General features: G+C 38.8%; 1 protein-coding gene across 2 annotated transcripts in view; it reads left to right on the forward strand.

Annotated features, from left to right (window-relative positions):
* The window catches only part of LOC145990855 (inactive dipeptidyl peptidase 10-like), a 621213-nt gene that overhangs the window by 589593 nt on the left and 16899 nt on the right, over window positions 1–14721 (forward strand). For both annotated transcript variants that reach the window (XM_083126291.1, XM_083126290.1), the window contains exons 11-12: window positions 2162–2578; window positions 12018–12212. In XM_083126291.1, coding sequence (XP_082982417.1) covers window positions 2162–2578; window positions 12018–12212 — 612 coding nt within the window. The remainder of the gene's footprint in view (window positions 1–2161; window positions 2579–12017; window positions 12213–14721) is intronic.

The raw sequence follows: 14721 nt of genomic DNA on the forward strand, positions 1-14721 counted from the left end.
AAATTTTCGCGTCCGAATTCGCGACCCACCAAAGCTCCCTCGGGACCCAGTAGTGGGTCAAGCCCCATAGGTTGAGAAACGATGCTTTATTGGATTTATCTGTTATACCAGCTCTACACCAAGTGTCGTAAACAATAAGTCATACATGCAACATGATATTGTTACATCAAATTACAAATTTTGAATGTAAATACAGTATGACGAAATAAACGGTCCCGAACTTTCGATAGGCTTCATGTCTTAATTTTTGGTCGGAATTAAATTCAACTTCAGTGTATTTAGAACATTAAATTAAAACATGCAAGTCTTTGACTTTTTCTTTTTCATTCTAGAGCATGTGATAGAGATGATCTTCATTAAGCTCCGTGCATTTCTTGAGGCGCAGCACAAAGTTGTCCAAGACGTCCTTACAAACAGACCGAGGAATGGCTCTTATCTCCTCCCTGATGGTTTCCTTGAGTTCAGTGATGGTCCTGGGTTTCCCTGCGTACACTCGGTCCTTCAGATAGCCCAAAAGAAAGAAATCTGGGGGGCTAAGGTCTGGGCTATGAGGTGCCCACTCAAATTCAGTCTTGAGACTGATCACACGGCCTCCAAAGTTCTCTTTCAGCCAATCTCGGGACAGGTTTGAGGTGTGAGAGCTTGCTCCATCTTGCTGGAACCAAAACTTTCGTTTACTATAGCTCCTTTCAGTTCTTCAGTTGCGAGGGGAAGTGGCAGGGGAAGTGGGAAGCGGGGAAGCGACCAATGCAGCACTATAAGAAACGTAGCGGCCAGTAGAACGAGTTTCAATTAGTACTTTTTCCGGCCGCGTCGTGTCTTTCGGCGCCACTGCTGTTGTCTGGTTGGTCTGTTGCGTAATCCCCGCTCCCCAGCTTCTAGAGCGCCCGCCGTAAGAACTGAAAAGAGCTATAGTAGTGTGACGGAATATACCGAGGGACTCACTTCGCTTGCACACAGAGCATATCATCTCGGACATATCATCTCTCACACTCTCGACCAGCTCTGCTGTACGTTTCCTGAGATGTCCTGAGTGGCTTGGACGGTTGTCACTTGCTGCATTGAGGTTCTGCACGGTTCCATACTTCTCAAAGTGGTCCATCCAGTTCTGTATTTTGCTTTTGGAGGGACTTTCTCACATTCGAACTGATGAATAAAAGTCTCCTTGAGTTTTTGGAAAAAAGTCTGTCTTGTAGTAATGTTTCACGCAGTATATTCTTTGCTCGAGCTTCCATTGAAGTCTAGTTGTGTTCACAGGCGTTGCTTCTGCCATGTCCTCCAAAATAATGGTAATTAGTGAATGGATGTAGGAGATATCACAAAAAGTACGCGCGGGGCTCGTTTTTATTGAGTCAGACGTCTACATTAATATGATGAATAAATTTAAAAATGATGAATGCAATTGTTATATCTGGTGAGGATATTAAAGAACATAAAGAGGTTGGGAGATTTATTTATTTTTTATTACATTCTTGAATAAGATCTCCTTATATGATATAAAGTGGACATTGAAATATAACATGATGAGGATCTTCCTGGTCTAACTTGTACATAGGTTAATTAACTTAATTAATTTTATATAAATGGTGATTTAATCTGATGTGACCCCTCAATCTTAGTTTTAAAATGCAAAACTTTCTGGGTATATTAAATGCACAAAACCATGGATTTTTATAGTATAAATATAGTACATCATTGTATGAATGACCCATACATGTACATTTTTTGTTTAACCCATATCTCCAAAATCTTCTCGATTTTTTTTAAACTCTTGGTAAGAAATCTGTTTATGATAAAAATGCATTCATTCTGATCCTTTATTCTTGCTTCTTTAGCATTTTTATCTGCCAGTTCATTGTAATGAAACCGTGAATGTGCTGGTATATATGCAAAATGAATTATCCTTTCCTGTGTAGTTAACTTATCATCACACAATATCATCTTTCTAATAAATAATTCACATCACCTAGCAACCGGAACTAAAACTCTTCAGATTAGTCAATAATCAAGAAATTATGACGACATACTATGACGCAATTATTTCTGTTATGTTGAACATGTTAAACATTGTATCACATGTGGACGTAACAACGTTAAGAGGTGTCAAATTAAGGACAACGAAAATCCAAAACAGTACTCATGTGTATCCTATCCGTTGCAGGTACTACATAGCAGCACCAGAGTCGAAGCCCGGCCAGCGCCACCTGTACCGAGTGTCGGACTTCAACTCCTCTGTCCCGAAGACCAACGAGTGCATGACGTGCGAGACCAACAACCTGACGGAGAAGGCCTGCAGCTACTCCAGCGTGATGTTCAGCCCCAAGTACGAGTTCTACATCCACGAGTGCCTGGGGCCGGAGCTCCCCGTCGTGAGCCTCTACGAGAGCCACTCCAACACCTGCCTCACGGTGATCGACGACAACAGCAAGATGAGGGACCTCCTGGCTGAGATGGCGCTGCCGCAGGTGAAGACCTTCCAGGTGGAGGTGAGCGATGGCTACAAGGCGCAGGTGAGGCTGCACCTGCCGCCCGGCTACAGGGAGCACGAGGACATGATGTTCCCTTTGGTGCTTCATGTGTGAGTATAACGTTGGTATTTACTCAGGCCGTGTCCGATAGGTGCAAGACCGTACTTGAAGCTAACATCCTTCGAGTATGGTCTTGCAGTGAGAACTTGAAGTCGTGGACTGGAAGGGAAGTCTTTCGAATTGCACTTCGACTGCAGCGCCAAATACGATCAGTACATAAAACTGAGGACACGTTGTTTTTAAACACTTGTTTTTCACCATAGAAATCAAATAGCCTTGTCAAATGTTCTTAAACATACATTTCCACACATTAGAAGAACTTCATGCAAGAACTTGCTGACCCTTAACGTATATTTAAGCTGTGTTGCAGACTTTCTACCACCGTGATTTCAAACAAATGAGCAACGAGTCAAGAAATCACGTCATCAAGTTTTCAACGATCTGTGCGGCGAGCTGTGGTCTCGATTGCCTGCGTACTTGGCGCTTTCGAACTGTACTAGTGACGTCACTTCCGTCAAGACCATACTTCAAGTCTGTACTTTGTCCCTGTCGGACACAGCCTTAATGTGAAAAGGTTTATGCATATCATTCTAAAATTTCAGTGTCTCTAAAATTCCCTACTTTAAATTATTGCTATCGGGGTCACAAAATGAAATGAGCAACCAAGAGAAACTCATTCTACAATAGTCGTTAAACGTTGACCGAGACATTTTTCAATAAAGAAGTGGTAAATAGCTGGTAAAAGTGTCCAAGGATGTACCTTCATCCTTAGTGAATATTGCACTTTCGCCCCAATGTAGTTGGTACGTGCTCAGTAGTGTTAGAAAAAATCGTAGCTTTGAAGCAGCGGTGTATGATCAAATTCCTTGTGAAGGAGAACCTGAAGCCAGCTGAAAGTTTGAGAAGATTGCAAGCACGATATGGGGAACAAACGATGTCACGGGCAAGAGTGTGCAACGTCTCCCGGTTGTACACCAGTCATCACAAAGTTAGTCCGCTACTCCTTTAGTCGGGAACATGAGAATCTGCAAATCATCAGGGCTTGCTGAGTAGAAAAGAAACACAACACAGTATTCAAAGTTAAACGTAGTTTTTATAAGCACTTATATTTTCTATCGTATGTGTACTTACAAGCAAGGCACAGATTTGCTTACGTTTCTGCCTGAAGAGGAACAATTCTATATCATATTAAATCACATCACAATCACTAAATACACTTTCTTAATATAGAATTAACGTTGGACGAGACAAACATAAATACACGAAAGTTTCTGTACTTAATTATTATTTCGAGTATATCCAGAATGAAACTAAAATAGTTACCAATTACATTATTCCGGCATTCCATTAACTGTTACCAAGTTCTTGTTGATTCTTCACCTTCACCTGTTTTTTCAAACACCGACTGTCGTCAGGTGAGGAACATTCAGGTGGATTCACTTCCTCTGCTGACATGAGAAAGTGACGTCAACACGAACAGATTTTGACGTATTTATAAACATACATAAAAGTTACAACTACAACTGTATCAGTCTAACTATAATTATCTGTGACAACTTGCACATTATTTCAAGTAATAAACATTTTAAAAATCTTAACTTGTTACAAATATAAAACCTTAAACTCTCAGGTTCGTTACAAGTGTACGAATGATGTCAACTCTTTGGCCAAGAACGATAGTTGCTCACGAATGAACCGCATGGACAAATTGTTCGGCTTGGACATGCAAGATGTTCTTTAAGTGGAATTTTTTTTGGAAAGGGTCGTGATTAATGCCCAGTATTCCTGCACATTGGTGGAGGGTGCAGTACGTAATGCCATTCACAAGTAAATGATGTTGTCTACAAATGTTATTCTTCACCGTGCATGGTCAATTTGACAGCAACAACTCTCCGAAATGGTTTTGCCCAATGTTCTTACACACTGGACTTAGCCCTCAGTGATTATCAGAGTTGTTCGAGCTGCTTGAAGAGCATATGAGAGGGAAGAAATTGAAAACAGATGAAGCACTGACGAAAGATGTCCTGCAGCGTCTACGAGAGGTCAACTTTCTTCTACACCAAAAGACTTATGGAACTGACACAATGATGACAGCCGTGCCTGGATACTCAGGGGGATTCTTTTGAAAAATCTCGCATATAGTTTGGTGTTTGTAGGACTTTCATTTTTTTCCTAAAAATGAATGTGTCAGTCAACCCTTCCATGTACAGACAGCATTAGTAGATTTCAACTTGCCCTTCTTTGATGACAAAGGGTCTTGAGGAGACATTTTCGGAAGGCAATCGAATGGAAAAAGTTCTTTCACGTAGATGTTTAAAGCGGTTTTGTAAAATATTGATACTTACTTTAGCTTCTTAGGACCTGCCATCTCTTGTAAGTTCGACGCCTGGCTTCCGGATTTGAATCCCGACCTGGGGTTGGATGTTCTTTGTGAACGTCCCTCTTCATCAATTTCATCAATCTCGTCCCCATCTTCGTGATTAGCCAAAAGTGACAAAAAAGTAAAGTACAATAATCAATATCAATCAATTTTTGTAGGTAAGATTAGGTATGTTATCTGTGTTTTCAGGAAATTATAACATCCAGTTTACGTTTTTAAAAATTAAGATGTTATTTGCTTCAGATAGTCTCAAAGCTACACTGGATTCAGATTGCCAAATCTTCTTCTAAAACATCTGTCCACGATATCAGATACAACAATCGGTTACCTTCCAACAACCAGTGCTCGGAAGTTGATGAAAAGCCATCTTTTTTCTGAGCCTTGAAAATAATGCTATACCTGATATCAATCCGTTTCTCTTCAGTTAGAAAAAGAAAACATTGTTTTTATTTATTTTATTTTTTTCATTTTTCGGCTTTATTTTACATTTAGGTCATTTTTCAGTATTTTCTTCATTTTTGAGACTTTTTTCTCCTTGTTGTTTCGTGAATCTTAAATCCGTTGCTAGCATAACTTATACATTTAAATTTCCTGAACAATATTATTTTAACTGAAATGTTTCACAATGCATTACATATTATTGTGGTAAAACATTAAAACGCTGACCAAGGCAAAGTTTTATAGTATAAAAAATATACATAAAGACGTAATTTATTGTGAAGTTTCGTCTGAAGAAGACCCTGTTAGAGCGTGGAAACGTTACGTTTTTATGCATATTTTTAATGCTATAAAAGTTTGACTTGGTTAGCAGCGTTTTAATGTTTTATTAACATGGAAACAAGGCTTACCAGTGTTATTATTGTGGTAAATTTATTTTTTCTCCAGCAAACTTAAACTACTTTTGTTTGAAGCCTATTTTGAGTTTTCCTTAGTTCTATCATTGCTTTAATCTGTGGTTTTCAAGTACAATTAGTCACAATACAAAAAAATATGTAATATGATGCACGCGATACGCTAATGTTAACTACTCTCTTAATTTATGAAAAATCAAGCTTTCATTTTAAGAGCGAAAATTATTTTTAGGACATTTAGTTTTAATTTTTAGGTCATTTTAAAGAATTTTGAAGTCACTCTATATTTGACATTTTTACGTCATCAACTTTCGAGCCCAAATTATAACGCACTAATATTAATTACCAAACCAAAACAATATCAATACACTTTCCTTAGTAACGACATGAAACAAAATAACAACATGAAATAATAATGATAAAAATAATAATAATGCAAAGATTAACGTCCAGGTTGCAATATGTAGGTTGGTACCTAACTACCATTACTGTAAATGCGTTATTTGCCTAAGTTGCGCCAAAATATATAAAGTGCATTAGTAAGGTTGTCACAACACTCTCGAAACTGCATTCGCATAGACTAACGAGGCTCCAGCCCTTGTATTCATAAAGGACCACACGAGTCAAAAACTGTGTCAATAATATGCCTTAACCAACCACCCACTTAAGCTGCCTCCTTTGAAACTAACATTCACCTTGGGTCAATTGAGAGTATTATGATATGTTTTTCATAGATAATATCGAGTTCCTCTTAGTTACTAATTGATTTTTTTATACCTTCAGTCATCGGCCACACATTGAAATACAGATATTTTGGGAGACACCCTCAGTGCCGTCGGCAGTCGACGTCTATAGGTGGGCTCAAGGGTGTAAGGATTCTTTGGACTCTGATTCATTAGTTATTGCTACTACGAGTCTCTCTTTTTTATTTATTTTGTATTTAATTCTCTCTATCTTATCTATACTATGTCTATTTTTCTCATTCTGTTATTCTCTATCCTTCTTTGCTCTATATTTTCCATTTCTCATTCTCATAATTTCTCTCAACTCCAGTTCTCTCTTTCTTTGTCTATGTTTCTTTCCTTTCTGTACATTTTCTTTTTCTCATTCCATCATTTTCCTCTTCTCTTATTCCCTGTCTGTTTCTTTTCTATTCTTTCTCTCTCCTCTTTTTTCTATCTTTTAACTTTTCCCTCTTCTCTAAAGTACTCTCTGTATTCCTTTTCTCATTCCATATATTTTCCTTTCTCTTCCTTTTCTCTGGCTCTTTCACTTTCCTATCCTCCCTATCTTTTCTATATATCTTTTCACTCTCTTTCTATTCTATATCTCTGTATTTTTGTCATTTTCTCTTTTCTTTCCTCTGTGTGTCTCTCTCTTCTTACTCTGTTTTCATGATTTACTAATTCCTCTATTTTCTTCTTTCTTCCTGTGAGTTTTCGTCTTCTTTTCGTGTCCACGTCCTTATTTTCTTTAACTATGCCTAACATCGTGAATACCTAATATGACAATGAAATTATACTCAAGTATTGTTGTAATAGTAAAATCAGACTAATGTACCATAGGAAAGAAAAAATGCACTCATGTTTTCGATATAAAATATAGAATATATGTATATGTATATTCCTGATAAAATGTACCATTACACAATAATTATGAGTTTTCGTCCTCACTCACAATATTAAAAGACCAACATTTTAATTCCCACGACGTTCCTCAAAAAGAGAATATGAGAATGTGCCTTCCTTACACACAGTTATACCGTACTTGTCACATTTACATGGGGCCTCAATTTCTGTGTCTGTATCATGTTCAGTTCCTTTATCACTTTCCTCCAAGTTCACATTTGCAAAAGTTACTGCTTCAGATTCACTGTAACTCTCGCCACTGTTTAACTGTTGTAAGAAAGTAAAAATATATCGGTCAGTTAAGCGCATGGACGTGTTTTTAGAGAAAGTAACACACTGATCACGAAATAAAAAGGTCAAGTATGACTCCTTACCGTTATTTCACCTCAACAGTTGGCACTGCCTGAACGAATTGTCTCCGTTCTACAAGCACACGGCCTAGATTGAGAATAGAAGACAGCACGTTACGAACAGAAACACAACCTAATGGCGAACAAAGAAAATACTTCGGTCGGGGTCAACCGTGACACCACCATACTAGTTGAGGAATGTAGTTATTGGGACAATAGATAAATTCAGTTACGGTCCAGGAGAGAACATCAGAAAGCGAAAATGGACCCCGGGCAGTAAATAACCTTTTTATCTGTAAGTTATTTCAATTCGGTGCAGGAACCTTTCTTCCGGATCAGTTTAAATACGGTCCAATTTCCATATTGAAATGAAACACTACGTATCTTGGACCGGATTTAAATTATGCGAGGAAAAAGGTTCCGGTCTTGTTGTTGAACGCAATAGAATCCATTAGAATTTATGGGTTCGTTGACCTTTAACAACCCTGATCTAGAGTGCGATAAAAAAGAATAACATTGCGAATGGAACAGATGATCCCTTGGTTACAAGACGATGAAACAAGAAATCCTTACGAGGTCATGAATGGAAGATAGGCCACGATTTTCCGTACCGATTAAATAACTGTCAGATTCAGTCTATTTCCGTTCCGAAACCATGCTCCACCTACAATACCCAAAAAGTTAGCACAGTTGAATTCGCTTTCCACCGTTCTTCCCTCCGTGCAGACAATGAACTGCCTCATTAATAACTTGCTTTCATGTCTCTTTCAAGTTCTTGAACTTCCACGTCGACTTCTTCAGACAAAGACAACTTCTTGTCGTCACCAGGTACGAAACTTCTCCGCAGAAAATTAAGGTGAAGAATGTCTTTCATTAACCTGCAACCACGCTTCAGTACTTTCCGAAGACTCTTCTTTTGATTAAACGGTTGCCACTTCTCATGATTGCAGAAGTTTGGGAGACGCGGTGGTCTTGTCGGAGCAGAAGGGTGACTGCCACCCTGCGGTAAACAGGGTTCAGTTCCCGGGATTTGTGATCTCACCTTTTTTTGTGATGATTAGGGCCCGGAAAGTTATGTACTTAACCCTCCAGCGGGTGTCATTTTTTTATACATGAGCGGGCGTGTGGGGGCCTTTGTTACCCCAGCCAATTTTCGTTAAAATTTGGCTTGTTTTATGTTTAAAATTGAATGTCTTTATTTAGACATGTTCTTGCATTCCTCATTTGTGTCTTTAAATATACAAATGTTCAGTTTTTATTTCCTTTCACTCACGCAGAAATAAGTTGTTACTTATCCGATAAACGGCATGACGAATAAATATAAATATTAAATAAACAAATCAAACTTCATTGCTATAAAATGATCTGTAATAAAACGAATAATAGATACAAAGGCAAACAGAAGAAAAATAATAATAAAAAATAAAATTTTACTTACACGAGAACGCGTTCGCGGTAACTCAAATACCTCAAGAATGCAAAACGAATGGAAACTAGTGTTGCCCACGGGACGAGACGGAACAGGCTTTTAAAAAAATTCGAGACGAGACGAGATTGATCATGTGTCCCGAGACAAATGAAAATTTTCGAGACGAGACAGCATTTCACAGCATTTCCACGAGACGAGACAGGCCAAAGTCTCGTCTCGTGGGCAACACTAATGGAAACGTGCCTCTGGCATGTAGACAAAGGTAGAGAGAAGAACGGCGCCTTCCTCCATCCGTAGCAGAAACTCCAATGGAAGAAGAGCAGAGAGGACGGTAGGGTGGAGACAGTCATGTCTAGACACCGACAAGAGAAACACGGTTATGAGGAAACAAGGTACCCCAATGCGCCTCCCGGAAGTATAAAATACCGAAAGTATGCATCCAAATATGCACTGAAAAGGTACGAAGTGTGCAATAAATATTCACTTTAGAAAAATACCTTACCTATTTCAAATGCTTTCTTTCATTTTTTGCCAAAAACCCTGCACGTAAACAGATATTTGGCTGTTTTCAGCTCACACGATATAACATGTAATAAATGTTAAAATTACAGTTCTGAATTCTTCCACACACTCATGTTTACTTTACACTATTGTCTGGTAAATGAAAGAAAAGTTGCATTTCTTACAGATCATGATTGCACTTGATTACAACATGGTATCTCAAAATTTCAACCTAGAAACTCCTTCTGTTTTCGGCAAGAATATTGTTATACTCAGAAAAAACTCGCTCTACTTCACAAGATACAATTGGGCAAGATTATACAGCAACAGTATCTGGCACGTCGTTAAGTTGAAGATCATCAGTAGACTGTCCATCGTTGTTGTTGTTTTTCTTCCTAAAATAGTACTTTTTTAGTGTTCCTGCGAGAACGACGAAAGAAGACTTTGTATCTCCTTGTTATGCAAAAGAAAGTGGAGAATAAACAGCAGTGACGGAAGAAAATAGGAAGTTCTTTTATTAAGATGACACAATACACCCCATGTAATTTAATTATATTAGTAGTTGTCGGCTCTAAAAGATGCAAAATGTTAAAAAAAAATATGATAAGTAGAGACGGTTAGGGGGGACCGATAGGCCGTTGTCCCCCACCCCGCACTTTTTGCCACTTTTTCTCCCACGCTATGCTAAACCTTATCTAGCAAGATAAGGTAAGCTGTCCTTGCCCCCCGTCCCCCCAGATTTTGGCACCTTGTCCCCCTCGCCCACTTTTGAACCCAATCGCTGACACTGTATGTGATGCATTTCCGTATGCAATATGCATTTATCAAAAAAAAAAAAAAACGTTTAAAATAATCATTTGCATATGCAAACGCAAAATGCGTAATTATCCGGACCCTAGTGATGAGCATCTCCGAGATTGACGACGACCAGAGTATGGTGCTGACCACAACTCCACTATAACCGAGATAGAGAAGATACCCATACATGGTTAAAGTTTTTTTTTACTTCCTGAAGCTAACGTATATTTCATGTTTGCAAGTGATTTCACAAGTCATACAGTTTCTATTCCATTTCCTTTAGCCCACCGTTCTCTGACCAGAATCGCTGTGGCTCCTAATGAATTAAGCTGACGTTTGTTAAAGAAATATCTTGCTTAGTTATGTGGCTTGGGGAAACAAAATGTAAGTCACTAGTCAAAGTTTGGTAAAATTTGAGTCCACTTTATGCACAGATAGGTTAATCTAGAATGGACCTACAGTTCAAAGTGGAATTCGAAACGCTGTGCAATTTGTCTCCAGGAGGGAACGAACCCGGAATCCTTTGATTACACAATCGGGAATACTGAGTTCACCATTTAGAGAATTTTCAAACACTTTTCTCATCGGTACGAAGATGTAGAGATGCTTGTCGACCTTGTTGTAGCACACATATACCATTAGATTCTAAAAATAGTTTGCATAGTGGTGTTGTAGGGATATTCGTTGATATGATTTTAACCCCACTCGTTTTTGCCGAAGAACTTTAAAGGCTTTAAAAGGGTAAATTCTTCTTCTTGATACTTATGAAAGAAAGCCATAAGATGCCATCACGACTTCTTTTTAGATCCCCGGGTACACCATAAGTTGCCGATTAGCCTTTTCGTTCCCATTTATGCCTTTAAAATAGATTTGCATAGCATATAAATCGTAATGGACGTGTATGCTACCCCTAAACAATAAAAATGTAAAAACAGTTATGGAAACCACTCCAAACAATAGAAGAAACTTGAATTTTCAAAACAATATATTGAGAACCATTTGGGTCCTCTCCGATGGTGTAGTGGTACCGTCAACGCCTTTCAATGAAGGGGTCCCGGATTCGATACCCGGTGAAGGCACACGGCACAGTGGTTCGAATCCCACTTAAAGCTCCTGGTTCAGTGCCGATTATCCTTTCTGTGCATAAAGTGGACTTAAAAAATCAACAATTCATTGAGAACCACTCTTCGTATCCGCTTAATATGTATTACACGGAAAATTTCAATAGCACTCAGACTATCTGAATATTGAGTCAAACCAGGAAAATGTTTCTGGGAAGCACTTGTAGCAATTCGGAAAGCGCTAGTGATTAGGATTCGAATATAGCTTTAAGTATCATGGAAACAAGCAGTAAATAATTTGGGATTTAAAATTTCATAAGACATATAAGAAAGTTCTGAAGAAGAATAGTAACCCATTAAGATTGCATGATGCGCATATTGAGAATCAAGATTTACATTTTTTTTAAATCTTGTTTGAAAATGAGATCTACATAAAGTACCTTGTATGTAGAATTTCTAATCTAGGTTACATAATGTCTATCCTTTCCCAGGTACGGAGCTCCGGGAACGCAGCTGGTGTCGGACAAGTGGGAGGTGGAGTGGGGGACGTACCTCGCCAGCCAGAGGAACTTCATCTACGTCCAGATCGACGGCAGAGGGTCCGGGTTCCAGGGGGACAGGTTCCTCCACGAGATCTACCACGGGCTGGGCAGCGTTGAAGTGGAAGATCAAATTGCAGTCATGAAGTAAGGAAAATAATCAATAGCATAACACGGAGATGTGTATGTTTGTGTGTGTGTGTATATATATATATATATATATATATATATATATATATATGTGTGTGTGTGTGTGTGTGTGTGTGTGTGTGTGTGGGTTGGGGGGTTGGAGCATTCCATTGTAACTGATGGAAACCCAGATTAATTGATTTGGGGTGTCACAGGTGAAGCACAAAACAAATCAAAAGTATATCAAAAGATTAAATCAATATGTGAAATACCTTCTACCTTATATCTTAATTATGTATAATACTTGAATTTTTATACAAGTGACAAGCCTAGATTGTTGATTCACAAGATGAATGGAGTTACAGCATTTCATTTAATTTTTCAAAAAAATAGATTAAGGGGCATTTTGAGATGGGATTCCGTCCCCCGCCCCCCTCCCCCCATACACACATACTCACAGTGCGGCAATTTGAAATCGAGACTGGTGCTGTACAAAATAAACAAGTGTATATAGAAAGTTACTTACCTGGTATCATTAAATGTAGGACCCTCCTGCATCCACACATCATTGCACCCTGCCTACCAGTGCATGGAAGGATTGATGGAATTCGTTTTGTGTAATGCTGTTTAAAATCCTTGTCGTGATGGTCGGTACGTCATCAAAGTACGAACCCTTGAGTGCAGATTTTAGTTTAGGAAGTAAAAAATAATCGCACGGGGCCAGATCTGGTGAATATGCAGGATGCAACAATATACGGATTCCCTCTTGGGTCAAAAAGTCTTTCTCAATCACAGCCTTGCGACTTTGGGTATTGTCATGAAGCAGACATCAGCTGCCATCATCCCGATACTCGGGCATCACATGTGTTATTGCTTGCATCAAACGTTTCATAACCTCAAGATAAAATACAGCCGTAAGAGTCTGTCTGCAATTTCGGTCTTTAGGAATGATTGTCCTCATTTTCTCAACAAATTCCGGTGTTCTCACCATCCTTGCTGCACCCGGATACTCGTTATCTTCAATTGACTCCCATCCTTCATGTGAAACACCTGTGCCATTCAAATACATGCGAACGGAATAAACAATTGTCCCCATACACTTGGCTGCTACATGTGAATTGTTTCCATAGCAGCCTTACCCAGGCGCGCACAAAACATGATGTTTGCTTTTTGTTCCATGTTGAAATCACGACGCAATTTCACGACAAGTGCCCACACTCAACAATGCCACATGTGGCACTGTCACTCAAGGCCAACGAGCTCTGCACTAGTTGTTCGTGAGATACCCCTCACTTGTTCGCACCACAGAACGCTTGAACAGTGGTGCCACCTACCGAGGAAACAAATCAGTCTCGATTTCAAATTGCTGTCATACACACATTCACACACATATATGTGCATATGAGTAGAAAATTTCATTACATTCTTTCAAACGATATATTAGATAAAGCCGACAAATTTGGGATGGGATGCACTTTCTGATTAAGTGATTACTTGTAGGGGTAATCCTGTTTTGTCTCGAGCTGCAAATGCCTGTTTCTATGACAGTCTAGTCTCGATATGTGAACATCTGTCTCGTTCTCGTCTCGGTTACAAAGGTCAAGTATGTACAGTGTAAACAACATATCCCGTTTGTCACAGACGATACTTTCACAGTGGTCATTAACGTAAGAATATTTTCTTAATAACTTTTTGTTGTTGCTTCACGCTCTGTTTCCACGCTACATGGCTTCACAATGTATGTTTTATTCTGAATGTACAGTGCTCAAAATGATAACTTGATACTTACAGAATAAAATGTGATAAATGTCTTGCAGGAAATAAGATATGCCAGGAAATAAGATATTTCAGGGACAAGTAGCCTATACAGTGGCACTGTTACAAACAGAACCAAAACAACCAAGGTTCATAATGGGTGTCGCCAATTCCAACGGCCATCCCTGACGCAGTCGTTGCTAGTCTGCAGGAGCCAATGTACCCTTCTAAAGCACACATGAACCTGTCCACACGACATAGGCTTTTTACTAGGTTGAACAGTGCGTCCTGAGGAATTCGCTCTCATTCGTGTATGGCGGCCTCGGTGAGCTGTTGGAGGGTATGTTGTTGGTTGGGACGAATGGTGGTAGCTGTCTTCGAGAGGGCCCATGCATATTCAATGCAGTTAAGGTCGGGTGCATGCAATGGATTCTGTGCACCTAATTGTCGTCGGGAAAACGTACGATATACATCGTGTTTTGAAAATATGAAATATTTTTTTAGTAAGGCAAAGTACCCAAATAAGAAAACAAAAAAAATGGAGAATTTTATTTTTTTGGAAAGGGGTTCCAAATAAGAGATACCTGCATTTTTACATTTACTTGTAAAGATAAAGAATACTGAGATGAAAACTGAAGTTATCCATTATACTGTTAAATCATATACACTATAATAGATTCAAAAACATTTTAAAGTTGATTGGCCAGTGCAATAGTGGTCTAACTCCTACCGTTCTTACCATTCAAATTGTTTATTTGATTATCCAGGTGAA

The sequence above is a fragment of the Lepisma saccharinum genome, chromosome 8, assembly GCF_977018435.1.
Source record: "Lepisma saccharinum chromosome 8, izLepSacc3.1, whole genome shotgun sequence".
In the NCBI taxonomy this organism is placed as follows: Eukaryota; Metazoa; Arthropoda; class Insecta; order Zygentoma; family Lepismatidae; genus Lepisma; species Lepisma saccharinum.